Source organism: Neopsephotus bourkii, unplaced genomic scaffold (assembly GCF_033783945.1).
Source record: "Neopsephotus bourkii isolate Nb327-2 ecotype Australia unplaced genomic scaffold, CSIRO-AGI_Nbou_v1 NB_245, whole genome shotgun sequence".
Taxonomy (NCBI): Eukaryota; Metazoa; Chordata; class Aves; order Psittaciformes; family Psittacidae; genus Neopsephotus; species Neopsephotus bourkii.
The window spans coordinates 1,976,891-1,991,104 of record NW_026900755.1 but is presented as its reverse complement, the minus strand read 5'-3'; the positions used below and the strand labels follow the sequence as shown (position 1 = coordinate 1,991,104).

General features: G+C 43.0%; 1 protein-coding gene across 2 annotated transcripts; it reads left to right on the top strand.

Moving 5' to 3' along the window:
- Positions 1-171: 171 nt before the first annotated feature.
- Positions 172-12,990, top strand: CA7 (carbonic anhydrase 7). Of its 2 annotated transcripts, XM_061345948.1 has the most exons (7): positions 175-413; positions 2,315-2,512; positions 5,013-5,131; positions 6,724-6,819; positions 7,065-7,127; positions 12,217-12,372; positions 12,666-12,990. In XM_061345948.1, exons 1-7 carry the CDS (start codon positions 374-376, stop codon positions 12,786-12,788), a joined length of 795 nt encoding a protein of 264 aa, XP_061201932.1. In that variant the 5' UTR covers positions 175-373; the 3' UTR covers positions 12,789-12,990. The 2 variants fall into 2 exon arrangements, with proteins under 2 accessions (XP_061201933.1, XP_061201932.1); XM_061345949.1 differs by lacking the exon at positions 7,065-7,127 and having other exon boundaries at positions 172-413.
- The last annotated feature ends 1,224 nt before the right edge of the window (positions 12,991-14,214 follow it).

The window sequence follows — 14,214 nt, the reverse complement described above, 5'->3', positions numbered from 1 at the left end:
GATGTTTCTCCTTGCAGAACATGAAAGCACATTACTGTGCCCTCATGCTCAGAGCAGGTTATGGCTCTTGCTCCCACCTGGTGCAGAATGGGAAAATACTACCATTTTTCCCTAAATGCCAGCCGGACAGTCTCGTTCTTCTCTGCGTCCTGGGACTTCAGTTATCTCACTTTTACATTGTCCTCCTCCTGTGCTGAGTTACCACAGTGAGCAGGAGGAGCGCAGGTACTTCCCCTGTCGGGCAGGAGATGCTTTGGTGCTCTGTACCTTTAAGGGGCTGACCCTATCCCGCGGTGAGCTGTTATAAGGGCAGGTAGAGAAGCGGTGCCCCGAGCAGAGAGCTGGCAGCAGAGCGGGGCGCAGCTCACCTATAATGACTGGCCACCGCATCTGGGGATATGGGAAGGATGACGGTAGGTCTTAGCATTTCCGTGCTGCATCTCTCTCTCTTCCCCCACTCGTTTTCTTTCTAGAGCTGTTGCCTAAGCCCTGCAGAGCTCCTCTGCATTTTGATGTCTGCAAGCACCAAGTATGTACAGCAGGTAATTAATTACTTTCTTGATAATAAATAGCATCCAGAAAGTGGCCCCGAAAGAGGCACAAATGTGTGACTGCTGCCTTTCGTTGTTGGAATCAATGTCCCTAACCTGAGGGAAGCAGTGCTGAGTGGGCTTTTTTCAGGCTGCAGTTATTACAGATGGGTCCCTTTCCAAAAAGCTGTTAGGGAAAGGATTAACTGTGTCTGTGTCTCTAAAAGCAACTCTTTTAAGTAAAGAAGATTTAGTAGAGCAGTAATAGATCTGCTGATCAAGTACAGCAGTTGCAATGTGGTATCTATGCTAGCACAGATGTGGACAAAGTAAGGTATATGTTATATTTCTAGAACATGAGTAAATTGAACAGATGAGTTTCAGAGATCGCTACAGAACAGTTTATACTTTCTGATTTGACAGCTTTTAATTTAGTCATCCTCCTTTGCTTCCCACCTCCAAGAACGTATGTCACAGTGAGAGGATACATGAAGCTACTGAGCGATTCCTACAGCAGTGTTTTATAGCACCTGTGTCCTTTAGAGAGAAGGATGGATGACTGGCTGATGTCCAGTAAGGCAGTCTTTTGCGTAATGTTCAGGAACCAGTCTCTCTTAACAGCCATTATTTTAGTTTCTGTGGGTCCAAAAGCAAGTTTGAATACTAAGCGAAGCTGGTTAGTGCTATTAGACAGTGTTATGTGTTTGGGCATATAGGTTATAATAACAAAGCCAGTCTTACAAAGCTTATAAGAGACAAATTATATTGCCTAAGATTGTGTAACAGCATTTAAATCTGAATCTGCTGCATAGTCAGGCTGAGAAAAGATACTATTTTATCAGCTTAGCTTTTCAGAAAATGCCAAAGACAAATAAAATCATAATAGATTACTTGTTTTGTTATGTAAACTCAAGGAGGGTAAATACATGTGCTTGACTTAAAAAAGTTTCTGCTCATGAAGGTATGTGGGAGTTTTACAGTTAAGTTCTTACTCTTAATACTTTATGAACATAAGCAATGGAAGATCTCAACTGCTTCTTGCATTACCATACTGAAGTAGAAAAAGTCGTAACTAATTCTTTGATGCAGATAAGGTTTTTATTATCTCAAACAGTTAAGAATGTTCCAGCTCTGGTGGCAGAGAGCTGTTATTAAATTGGTCTTTCTCACAACTCTATTGAGGTCAGGAAGTCCAAAAATGTTAATTATCACACTGTACCCTTCACTCAGGGTAGAGAGATACCATAATGGGCATGAGTAAAGAATGAAGCTGCCTCAAAGATTTACTGCAGTCATAAAATTACTTTAAAAATAACTGCATAGTCAGTAGCTAAGAGATTGAGTCATCTGCATCTAATTTGAATCACCGGAGCTTTTACACTATCTTTCCCAGGAAGAATTAAATGCTGTTTCTTTGAGGAGTGCATGTGTGCATGCAAGTGAGTTTACACCTGCACTGCCTTGGATGGTCTTCAGATACATCAGCAATGTAATTAGAAACTCCAGAGAGAATGAGTGGCACAAGTAACTGAAGATACAGCAGTCTGTGGATGTTCTGACTCAGTGTGTTTTGTACAAGATAGTTGAATCCCCCATCTTGCTGCAGCCTGTTTGTGCTAATAAAAACACAGCAGCTTAGAATTCAAATTAACTCCTCAGAGACCACACTTTTGAGTCACTCCTGCTCACCAAGCTTTACTTCAAACCTCATGAAAATCGGTAATCTTTATTTTGTGTATAGTAGGAAGAAAATAATGGGGTTCTCCTTTCTTTTCTTTTTGAAGGACCTTCAGAGTGGCACAGATCTTATCCTATTGCCCAAGGGAACCGCCAGTCACCTATTGATATAGTTTCTGCAAGAGCAGTTTATGACCCTAATCTGAAGCCACTCATTTTCTCCTATGAATCATGTACCTCTCTTAACATCTCCAACAATGGCCATTCAGTTATGGTTCAGTTTGAAGATACCGATGACAAGACAGGTGAGACTAATACACAGCCAACTAACTCTTTTGTGATTTAGTGAAGGGAAACAAGTAAGTATATTCTATGTGGTGTATTTATGATACATAATTTTAATTTAGAACAGGGCATACGGCCAGAGCCCTTTATATTTTGTCTTCTTGAGCCCCGTGTTTCTTGCCTTCACTTGAGATGCCTACAATGCAATATTGCACATCAGAACTCTGTGTCTGGAAAAGCTCTTGCATGCGGGAAATCAGAAGATTGTTTGCAGCGCTTACCTTCTAAATGAGGGTTGTCAGTTTGTTAGACAAGGAATCCATGCGTCTCTTCATCGCTCCTACACCACATCAGCATGCAGAGCAATATCTAAGCTCCTCACTACCCTCCTTCCATGATCATCCAAATCAAAGATGCTAACCAACATGCCAGTCCTGTCTGGCTCTCTGCCCAGTTTCCATTGACAGGGGTGGGGAAGAGAAAAGCATTAGCAGAGATGGGGTCATTATAATCATAGTCACTACACCAAGTTGTATCTGGACCAATCGCTGTTACCTTGTGTTTTTTTCTTTTTTTCTTTCCTGACTCATAGCAATTCAATTTCTTCGGAAATTATAAAACCTTCAGCCAATTCTGAGTTGGCAGCAGCTTGTGGATGTTGGACTATCTGCAGTTGTGTATTATTCTTGTCTCTTAGCTCTTGCCAGAGATTATAAATGCTTAAGTGATTGATTGCTTCTGTTAATCCTACTTCCATGGTAGAACTTGGTTTTGCATCTGTGGGGTAGGAGAGGAGCATTCAAGTGGGGATGATAACTTTTAAACCTATAAGCTGATTTCATTTGGGCATGTTTATTGATTCTAACTAAATAGGATACCCTACATAACAGAAAGTAACATGTTTTACATGACTTGTCTGTGCTGGTAGCCCTTTGAAATAAGGGCTGGGGGTTAAAATTCCAGCCATTCTGGTATAAAATTTCTCTTTGTGAATGAATCCACCCAGCCAAATGATCAGGTTTTCAAGCATCATCACTGACTTTGAAAAGAAGACTGGATGTTGATTTTCCCCAAAATCTTACTACACAGATCCATTAAGAATGACACCCTATGAAAGAGAATTTGTAAAATATGTGTGGAGTATTACCTTAGCTTGCTAACTACATTAATGCAATTCAAACCTGAACTTTATCTACATAACAGTGAACTTTATGCAGCTTGAGAACATGTGTTAAGCTGGATTAAACGATACAGACTCAGAGCACATGGAAATCAAGACCTCTGTCCTTGCTGCACTAAGCACATGCCTTGTTTCAATAATGCTTTTAAAGAAGAAGGCTGCTAGGAGTGGAAGACATGATTTAAAGTGGTTTTAGTTGTGTTGAAATAGATCTGGTGACTCACACCTCTGTATAAATGGCACAACAGCATTTGACAGTACGCCATCATAGCTAGATTTCTTAAAATAATATTTAAGACAGGTGATGGATGTTATTACTAAGTTCAGAATAACGTACAAGAACAGACTTAGATTCCTAATTAATACTAAATCCTTTGATTTGGCAACACCAGTTTCCTGCATAAAGGCCAGCTGGAACTATTAACATGTGGCAGCTCTGTGCAAGCCCCTGCTTTAATATTTTAAATTAAATATTACTGACTACATCAAAGATGAGTGTTTTACAGAAACTAAATGTCTTTCTAATTTTGTTGAAATAAGACTTTGATCAGGTTTTCATGTGTGTTGAGCAAAATTCATTTGATTTAGTGCCATATAAAATTACAGGAGGATAACTGATGCTGTTGGTAAAGTATCTTCTATAGATGGCATCTTAAACATTCATCAGTTCTTAAGTGTTATTTCTAAATGATGTATGAAGTTTCTCTGTAACATTTCCTCACTTTTATAAGGCAATTTGAGATTCTGAATGGTGTCGTGTGAAGTACAGCCTATTATATTACCTCTTTTATGGGATCAGGTTTTTAAAGGAAACAGAATATAGATAACCTCCACTGGATGTAAAGATACTCTAAAAAGGAAAGTCTTAGCTGTATTACTTACCTGATGTGAAGGTATCTACAGTGTTTTGCACAAACTCCCAAGTAGCCCTGTCAAAAATACTTTAACTACACAAATTTCAAATGGCTGATTTTTTTTTGTTTTGTTTCAGTTTTTTTTCCCCAATTTTTAACGTGTATTTACTATGTTTAACAAGAAAGGCATAACCATAACTATGGCTGCCACATCTTCATACATCACCTTTGAAAAAAGCTACAAAATTCTGTACAAATAGCCACTCCATCTTTTTAATTTAAAATTTTACATGAATTCAGGTGCTTTCCATTTAAGGAATGCAACCCTTCTAAATGTCTGGATGATGTATCTCTTCAATTTGGCAATTAGGAAATGCTACTAATTTTTTTTCTACTATTGTGCCAACAACAGTTAGTCTTTACTAACGGGAGCTAAAAAGGCAGAATGCTTAAGCTTTTTCCTTTGTTGTTTTTTTTTTTGCCTAGCCATCGGTGGTGGTCCCCTTGAGAATCCATTTCGGCTAAAGCAGTTTCACTTTCACTGGGGGACAAATCCCAGCCAGGGATCGGAGCACACAATTGATGGCAAGCCTTTTCCCTGTGAGGTAACAATGTGTGTTTTACAGTTGGATTAATTCATGCAAATGCTGTTGACAAATGACTTTGTCTGCAGTGGGGACTGAATGTCCTTTAAAATTCTGGTTGCTTACTCATGGTTAGGTCAGCACAGACGTTAATGAGCCAGTGCTATACATAGCTTAGAAATGTCTTTGTTTGGGGGCTATTGAAGTTCTGCAAAACAAGGACAAGGCACAGACCTTTCCCAGCTCAGTCTATCCCAAGTATGGCAGCATGGCATCCTGGAGTTTACCAGTAAGCAGCAGAGCATAGTGCTTTATGGGATGAAGGCCTATACCAGGGAAGATAGGTCACAGGTTAATGCCTGATTTGTTCCAATTAAAGCTATGTGGTGGGGTGAGTCTTGGTGGGCACCTGGTGTCCAGCCATGCTGATCTATCAGTTGCCTCCTCAGCTGGGCAGGTGAAAGAAGGTGATCAGGACAGGAAGAGATCACTCGCCAGTTAGTCATGGGCAAAACAGAACTTGACTTGAGAAAAATCTGTTTAATTTATTACCAAACAAATTGGTAGGATAATGAGAAATAAAACCAAATCCTTGATAAACACCTTTCTCCCAGGTTTAAATTTACTCCTGATTTCCTCTGCCTCCTTCCACCCCTGGCACAGTGGTATGGGGAATAAGGGTTGTGGTCACAACCTTACAAGTTTTCTTCTGCTCCTTCCTCCTCAGGGGAGGACTCTTCATGCTCTTCCCCTGCTTCAGTGTGGGGTCTCTCCCATGGAAGACAGTCCTCCATGAACTTCTACAACATGAGCCCTTTGCACAGGCTGCAGTTCTTCATGAACGGCTCCAGCGTGGGTCCCCTCCACAGGGTGCAGTCCTTCAGGAACAGACTGCCCCAGCATGGGTCCCCCATGGGGTCACCAGTCCTGATAGCAAACCTGCTCCAGCCTGGGCTTCCCACAGGGTCACAGCTGTCTTTGGGCATCCCCCTGCTCTGGTGTGAGTTCCTCTCTGGGCTGCAGGTCGATATCTGTTCCACCATGGACCTCCATGGGTTGCAGGGGAATAGCCTGCCTCACCATGGGCTGCAGGAGAATCTCTGCTCCAGTGCCTGGAATGCCTCTTTGCCTCCTTCTGCACTGACCTTGGTGTCTGCAGAGCTGTTCCTCTAACATATTCTCACTCCTCTTTCCAGCTGAAGCTGCACTGTTTTTTCCCCTTAAATACGTAGTCCCAGAGGTGCTACCATCACTGATGCCTCAGCCTTGGCCAGTGGTGGAGTCTGTCTTGGAGTTGGCTGGCATTGGCTCTATTGCACACAGGCAGAGCTCCCAGTAACTTCTCACAGAAAACACCCCTGTACCCCACCTGCTACGAAGACTGTGCCATGCAAGCCCAATACAGGTTGATACACAGCAACTTTGTCCAGTGTCTGTCCATGTTGATGGACTGGTTCAAAAGTCTGAACTTGTTAATCCTTCCAAAGATGCCTTTGGAGTAAAAACTACATTATGTTATAAATGACTATTAGTGTCTGTTCGCATGAGACAAACTATGTTAGCAACTTCTATTACTAATTTGTTTAATTCCTGTTTGTTATTTTTCTTTAAAGCTCCACTTAGTTCACTGGAATGCCAGAAAATACGCAACATTTGGAGAAGCAGCAGCAGCTCCAGATGGCTTGGCAGTAGTTGCTGTTTTCTTGGAGGTAAGAATTGCAAAAATAGCATGTTTAGATGATGAAAAGCATTATGCTGTCAAGTGTTTGAGAACCAAGCTGCATATTTAAGAAGTGCTTAAGGAAAACAGATGACTTATTGGAGGCAGTAACTCATTGCAAATTGCTGTTAAAGTTATGTTAGTAGGAATGTTGAGATTCAGATAAGAAAACAACACCTATTGAAAGCATAATTATAGTCATTCTTATTTAATTTGTCTATTCCATTATTTTAGATTGGGCAAGAACATGCCAGTATGAACAGACTCACTGATGCTTTTTACATGGTAAAATTTAAAGTAAGTCTTAAGCTCTTTATTTGTTTTGGGGATATCCTTTAAAAATCAGGCTCATGTACATGTTTGAGACAAAAATGGAAAAACACCCACCACAAATCTCCCATCATTAGAATATCACTGTAGTTATATTCTCCTTTTCCCCTCCGAAGTTCATCTCACTTGCGTAATCTCAAGTGCTTCACAAATCTGTGCTGGCCCCACTGGTCATTCAGAGGTTGTACCTTTCCCAGAGCGTCTAAAAATCAAAAGCTCCATGACTCTTCAGGCTCAGCTTTTAGACTTGGCCAAATAATCCTCTTCCATTGAGCCTCACCTTGAACAAGTTGAAGTTGGCTGTCTGTCTTCTGCTATAAAGCTCTGTTGGGGGACAATTTTATGAGGTTGTCAGGGTTTAAGCCTAGCCAGTAACTCAGAACCATGCAGCTGCTTATGCGCTGCCCCCGCTCTTGGAGGGATGGGAAGGAGAATCGAAAGAATGTAACTCCCACGGGTTGAGATAAGAGCAGTACAGTAACTAAGGTATAACACAAACCACTACTGCTACCACCAATAATAATAATGATAAGGGAGATAACAACAAAAGAGAATACAACCGCTGACCGATACACAGCCTGACCAAGCAGTGATCTAACCCTTCTGGGTAACTGCCCCCAGTTTATATAGTGGGCATGAAGTGCTGTGGTATGGAATATACCTTTTTTTGTTAGTTTGTGTCAGGTGTCCTGTCTCTGCTTCCTCCTGGCTTCCCCTCCTCCCTGACAGAGCATGAGACTCAGAAAGTCCTTGGTCAGAGTAGACGTTACTGAGCAGCAACTGAAAGCATTGGTGTTATCAGTATGTTGTGGTTTAACCCCAGCCAGACAGCTTGTCCACTCCCCCCCCCACCCCCCCTTCTTGCCCTTCCCTATTCTCGGAGGGACGGAGAGGAGAATCAAAAAGAATGCAACTCCCATGGGTTGAGATAAGAACAGTTTAGTAACTAAGGTATAACACAAATCACTATTGCTACCACCAATAATAGTAATGATAAAGGAAATAACAAGGGAAGAGAATACAACACCTCACCACCAGCCGACTGATAACTCGCCCCCCCCAGCCCAACCAAGCACCGACCGATACCTCCTCAACCCCGCAGTCCTATCCCTTCCAGGTAACTCCCAGTTACCTCCTGGGCATGACGTGCTGTGGTATGGAATACCTCTTTGGTCAGGTTGGGTCAGGTGTCCTGTCTCTGCTTCCTCCCAGCTTCCCTCCTCCCTGGCAGAGCATGCGGCTCACAAAGTCCTTGGCCAAACCAAAACATCATTGTTTTTCAGCTCTGTTCCCAGCTGAAAGTCAAAACACAGCACTGCACCAGCTACCAAGAAAGAGAAAAATGACTGCCACTGCTAAACCCAGGACACAGCGCTGTTCCCAGGCCAAAAGTAAAAATCACAGCACTGCATCAGCTACTAAGAAGGAGAAAAAATGGCTGCTGCTGCTGAACCCAGGACAGAGGTCCTGAGCAGTCCAATCTTGTAGTGATATGTGATATATCACTATATGATATATGCTCTTTAACCACATGTGTCTGAGAGCTTTGAAGATAGATACCTGCTGCGCTTTCTCAAGTGCTCTTTTGTCGTGGTTTTACCCCACCCAGACAGCTTGTTACCCACTCCCCCCCCTTTCTTGCCCTCCCCCTACTCCTGGAGGGACGGAGAGGAGAATCAGAAAGAATGCAACTCCCACGGGTTGAGATAAGAACAGTTTAGTACCTAAGGTATAACACAAATCACTACTGCTACCATCAATAATAGTAATGATAAAGGAAATAACAAGGGAAGAGAATACAACACCCCATCACCAGGCGACCGATAACTTGCTCCCCCAGCCCGACCAAGCACCGACCGATACCTCCTCCAACCCTGCAGTCCACCTGCCCTTCCGGCTAACTCCCAGTTACATCCTGGGCATGACGTGCTGTGGTATGGAATACCTCTTTGGTCAGTTTGGGTCAGGTGTCCTGTCTCTGCTTCCTCCCGGCCTCCCCTCCTCTCTGGCAGAGCATGAGGCTCACAAAGTCCTTGACCAAACCAAAACATCATTGTTTTTCAGCTCTGTTCCCAGCTGAAAGTCAAAACACAGCACTGCACCAGCTACCAAGAAAGAGAAAAATGACTGCCACTGCTAAACCCAGGACATTATCCACCCCTTATTCCATACCATTCACGTCATGCTCAGATCCCACATTTTCAATATACCATCACTCTTATCTAGGTGCACTTTCATCGTAGCGCATGGACCAGTCCCTATAAAGCTGCTGAGTCCATCTGGTCCATGATGCCAGGCTCCATCTCTTGTAACAGTCTTTCAGAGCAGGAGAGGCTGTGTGCAGTGTTCACACATATGAATAACCTGGGCAATAGTGTCCATTGCTAAGTCCACCCCTCGATCATGAGTCCATCTCGATGTTGCATCTCTGCTCTGTTGGCCTTAAGGGTCATGGGCCCACCAGGCTTAAAATAATTCACTGTCCTTCCATCTCCAATGTTTCCAAAGCACTGGAGGGGCCCAGTGGACTAGATACTTGCCCATACTGTCCCACACGCCCTGCCACTCATGGCTGTCCAGCCTTGGGGAAAACCTCTTGGTCCTCCCATATTGTTGTCTAACCCCAGACAAGACCCAAACCCGACTCTGCTTGAATTTTGGGATCAGACGCAATGGTGGTGGGCAAAACACACTCTGCGTATGTGCCAACATAGTGAACACCATCACAATCAGCAGGCAGGTCCCAAGGGTACCCAAAGGCCATTCAAAACCTTCAGAACTCTCAAACGATGCTGCTGTACTTGTCCCTGGGGCTGGTGTAGCTGCTGTGCTTGCCGGCTCTCCCACCACCAGCTTCTCTTTTCCTGAGTCCAGCTCTTCCTCCTCTGCCTTGCTGGGAAATGCTGCGGGGTCTCCTGCGTCCTCCTGGGGATCGGCGGGCGGCTTCCGGGGAATGCTCTCGGCCGTTGCGGGGCTGGGCTCGGCCGCGGGGCTCGGCTCCTCTGCGGGGCTCGGCTCCTGCGCCGCCTTCTCCCGCTCCTCGACCGCCCCGACCTCCTCCACCGGCAGCCGTCCCCTCGCGGCCTCCGGTCCCGCTCCCGCTTGGTCCCCGGGGCCGCTCTCCCGGGCCGCTTCAGCAGCCGCCGGCTCCCGGGGCCGCCCCCGATCGGCTCCCCAGAGCCTCACGCAGACGGAGGCGAGGGCGAGGGCCAGGACGGTGAGGAGCAGCCGGACGGCCAGGGACCAGTCCATGGCCACGTCCGTCCCGCCCTGCTGCTGGAGCTCGCCCGTATTACAAGTCATTGCCATAAAGTACAGTGAGACAAGAACCTTAGCCCAAGCCCCACACTTGATAAACACTAACACAGCAAATACCGGCTCTAAGTAAGTTACAACATTCTGAAACTGTGAGATCAAGAGGAACAACTCTGAGATCCAATAAATCAGCATTGTGATGGTCAGATCTGTCGTTATCTCAACCCCTCGTGCCCCACGTTGGGCGCCAAAAAGAACTGTCGTGGTTTAACCCACAGCCAGACAGCTTGTTACCCACTCCCCCCCCTTTCTTGCCCTCCCCCTACTCCTGGAGGGACGGAGAGGAGAATCAGAAAGAATGCAACTCCCACGGGTTGAGATAAGAACAGTTTAGTACCTAAGGTATAACACAAATCACTAATGCTAACACCAATAATAGTAATGATAAATGAAATAACAAGGGAAGAGAATACAACACCCCATCACCAGCCGACCGATAACTTGACCCCCAGTCCGATTAAGCACCGACCGATACCTCCTCCAACCCTGCAGTCAACCCAGCCCTTCCGGCTAACTCCCAGTTACCTCCTGGGCATGACGTGCTGTGGTATGGAATACCTCTTTGGTCAGTTTGGGTCAGGTGCCCTGTCTCTGCTTCCTCCCGGCTCCCCTCCTCTCTGGCAGAGCATGAGGCTCACAAAGTCCTTGACCAAACCAAAACATCATTGTTTTTCAGCTCTGTTCCCAGCTGAAAGTCAAAACACAGCACTGCACCAGCTACCAAGAAAGAGAAAAATGACTGCTACTGCTAAACCCAGGACAGCTTTCTAATCAGACTGATTAGACCACTACAAATGTTATCCTTTCTGGATTTACATGAGGCTAATGCATTCTATAACATGCATGTGTTGTGTTATGCAAAATTATATCTAATGCTTGAGTGGGCATATTATTTCTTGCTCCTCCATATAATGCTTATGAAGGACAAGAACACAGCAGTGTGTAGGCTCCAGACACACTAATGATATTTTGATGTTTAAGTTATTTCTTCCATTTGTAGGAAAGAAATAGTTATCCCTCAGCTGTAGTGGTGGAAGTTCTGCAGGTTTGTCACTGGGAATAAGCTGCACATTCTGCTTCTTATAAGTGATTTTACAGACAATTGGACAGTGCTTTTTGAGTAACTAAGTACCTTTCATATACTCCTACAAGCTGAAAAATCTTGCCCTAGACTATGGTAGTTAAGGCAATCACGACTTCAGGGGACACCTCCTATTTCTACAGGTCTTTCGGTTCACCAACCCGCATCTAATTTTAGACTTGAACATTTGATTTTTAAAGCACATATTTGTCCTAGCAGACATGACTGTTTGAGGCCAAGTTTTCCATAGTATATATTCTCTACAAAAATAGATGTGAAAGAACAGAAAATAGCAGGTAATGACACAAGGAATTCTGTTACGATATTATCTAGAGATCCCACTGAACACTATATGTTTAATAAGCTTCCTGCTTATTTTTAGACCTTTTGTGACAAGAGCTGAACTTTGGTAGGGGCAATGGGGCAAGAACTCAAAGTCCGGTAAGCCAGGAGCAGGAATAAGACTTGCCATGTTACTCTTGTAAAACTTGTTAGGTAACCAAAGCTTTGTAGACTTTTCCTTTCTGCTAGTTTTTAATGTTGCTGTAGCCTTTCTTATTTTAAAATAATAATTAAATTTAGTTTGTACTTAAGAGTAAAAAGATAAATTTCAAGTTTGTGGTTTTTTTTTTTTTTTTTTTGTTCCTTCCCCTCCCCCAGGGAACAAAAGCTCAATTTAGTAGCTTCAACCCTAAATGTCTCCTGCCATTGAATCCAGATTATTGGACATACCTTGGTTCTTTGACAACACCACCCCTTAATGAGAGTGTAACATGGATAGTGCTGAAAGAAGCAATCAGCATTTCTGAGAAACAGGTAAACTTCTGATACTCTCCTAGCTCTTGTAGGACTCAAGGCTGGATAAACAGGCAGTGACTGATTAGATTTGTAATGGGGCTAAGCTGAAAGACCATTAACCTGTGAATAATCAGGCTGCTTAATAACCAGAGCTTTTGATTTTTGTTAATACTCTATAGGATCTTTGCTTGAATCTGTTCTATCAATAGATTAAAATGTACTGAATACTTTCCTTTTGTTGTTAAAAACATAACAAAACTTTAGTATCAATTGCCCTCTTGAGCAGTGAATTATTTTGCCCAAATTTACAGCTGGAGAAATTTCGCATGCTCCTCTTCACCAGTGAGGAAGACCAGAGGATCCAAATGGTCAATAATTTTCGCCCCCCTCAGCCTCTTAAGGGGAGAGTAGTTCGAGCTTCCTTCAAGGCCTGAAAAAAACTGATAATGGCACTGAGATATCCACGAGCTTCCGCATCTGAGATACTATAAACAGGAACTCTTGTCTTCAGATTACTTCTGGAACACACAAGATAATCATTTCCATGAACACTCAACCTGGAGGGGGATAATCTTCTGACTTTATATTTTATTCTAATTGCTCATTCTTTTCAGAAATGACATATTTTTAATAAAAGGAATAGTTGAATAAACCACCATGTCTCCAAGACCTGAAACTCTAAAAATTAAGATGAAATTCAAATCCCACTTTGTATAAAATGGGAAATTATGTGGTGACGTAGTACCAGTGGTCACAACTTCTAATTGTCTTCTTTAATACATGATGAAATAGTCAACAATCTTGGGCAAATTGCAATGAAGTTTTCCTTACTGATTGTTAGCATTTTCTGAGCTCTGTTTAATTTCAAGATTGCTTTCACTGTGTTCCTGGTGTCTGTCAACCTATAGAGTGCACGTGAATAGCACTGGCAAAATGGTTTTTACTCACCTCAAGTAGCCACTGGTATGAAAACCACATATATATTAAGTATACGTATATTTACAACTAATTTAAAATAATATGAATGCTGTGTTTAAAAGCAGGCCACTTTATTGCACAGTGTTGCTCAAATACTTTTTTTTAGCCATGCAGCACACATATCTAAATGCCCTTGTCAGTTTTGTTTTAAATAACATCTCTAGCAATTCAGGTATATGTTTTTTGGTTCTCAGTTTTTCATATTCTACCTCAGTTACATGATTTGCTCTGCAATATGACCTCCTTCACTGAAATCTTGTTTACTGTAAGGACTGCACTGAATGTACATTGCTGCACAATCCCCCCTTCACTACGGCCACCTGTCCTGTCAGGGATACTCCCTGCAGATATGAGGTTTACATCCTTTTACCTCTTAGAAAGAAAGTTGCTTTAGAAAAGCTATGTGTTAGCGTTGCTGCTTCTGCAGCTGTGTAACAAATTCAGACTTGTGTACTAAATACAGTGATGTTATCTGTAACTACCCACAGTCTAATTTCAGGTACTTCAATTTTGAGCTTTAAATGTTCTACTTCATTTGTATAGTTTAGATAGAAATTGATGATATTTATCAATTCTTATCAGCTTAGATGGAGAAATCATTGAAGATGTACAGTGTAAAGCAAAGCAAGGAGAAAGGGAGAGGGATGAAAGCAAGAGCTACTGTGGGCTGTTCCCCTTTCTCAAAAAAGGGAGAAAGACACTAGATGTGAAGCACAGTACAAGGAATGGAAAACTAGAATTCTAGACCTAACTCTTACACAGTTTCTCTGGTACACTGACTTAAATCATCCTGTTCCTCAGTTTCCTCTTATATAAAAAAACTCATAGTAGCCTTCCAGTATCTGAAGGGGCATACAAGGATGCAGAGATGGACTCATCCTC

Bases quoted from the DNA above. Each gene is read 5' to 3' on its own strand.
- CA7 (XM_061345948.1), top strand. From the start codon at position 374: ATGACTGGCCACCGCATCTGGGGATATGGGAAGGATGACG. The intron at 2,513-5,012 runs GTGAGACTAATA...TTTTTTGCCTAG, and splicing joins AGATACCGATGACAAGACAG to CCATCGGTGGTGGTCCCCTT. The intron at 7,128-12,216 runs GTAAGTCTTAAG...CCCCTCCCCCAG, and splicing joins TTTACATGGTAAAATTTAAA to GGAACAAAAGCTCAATTTAG.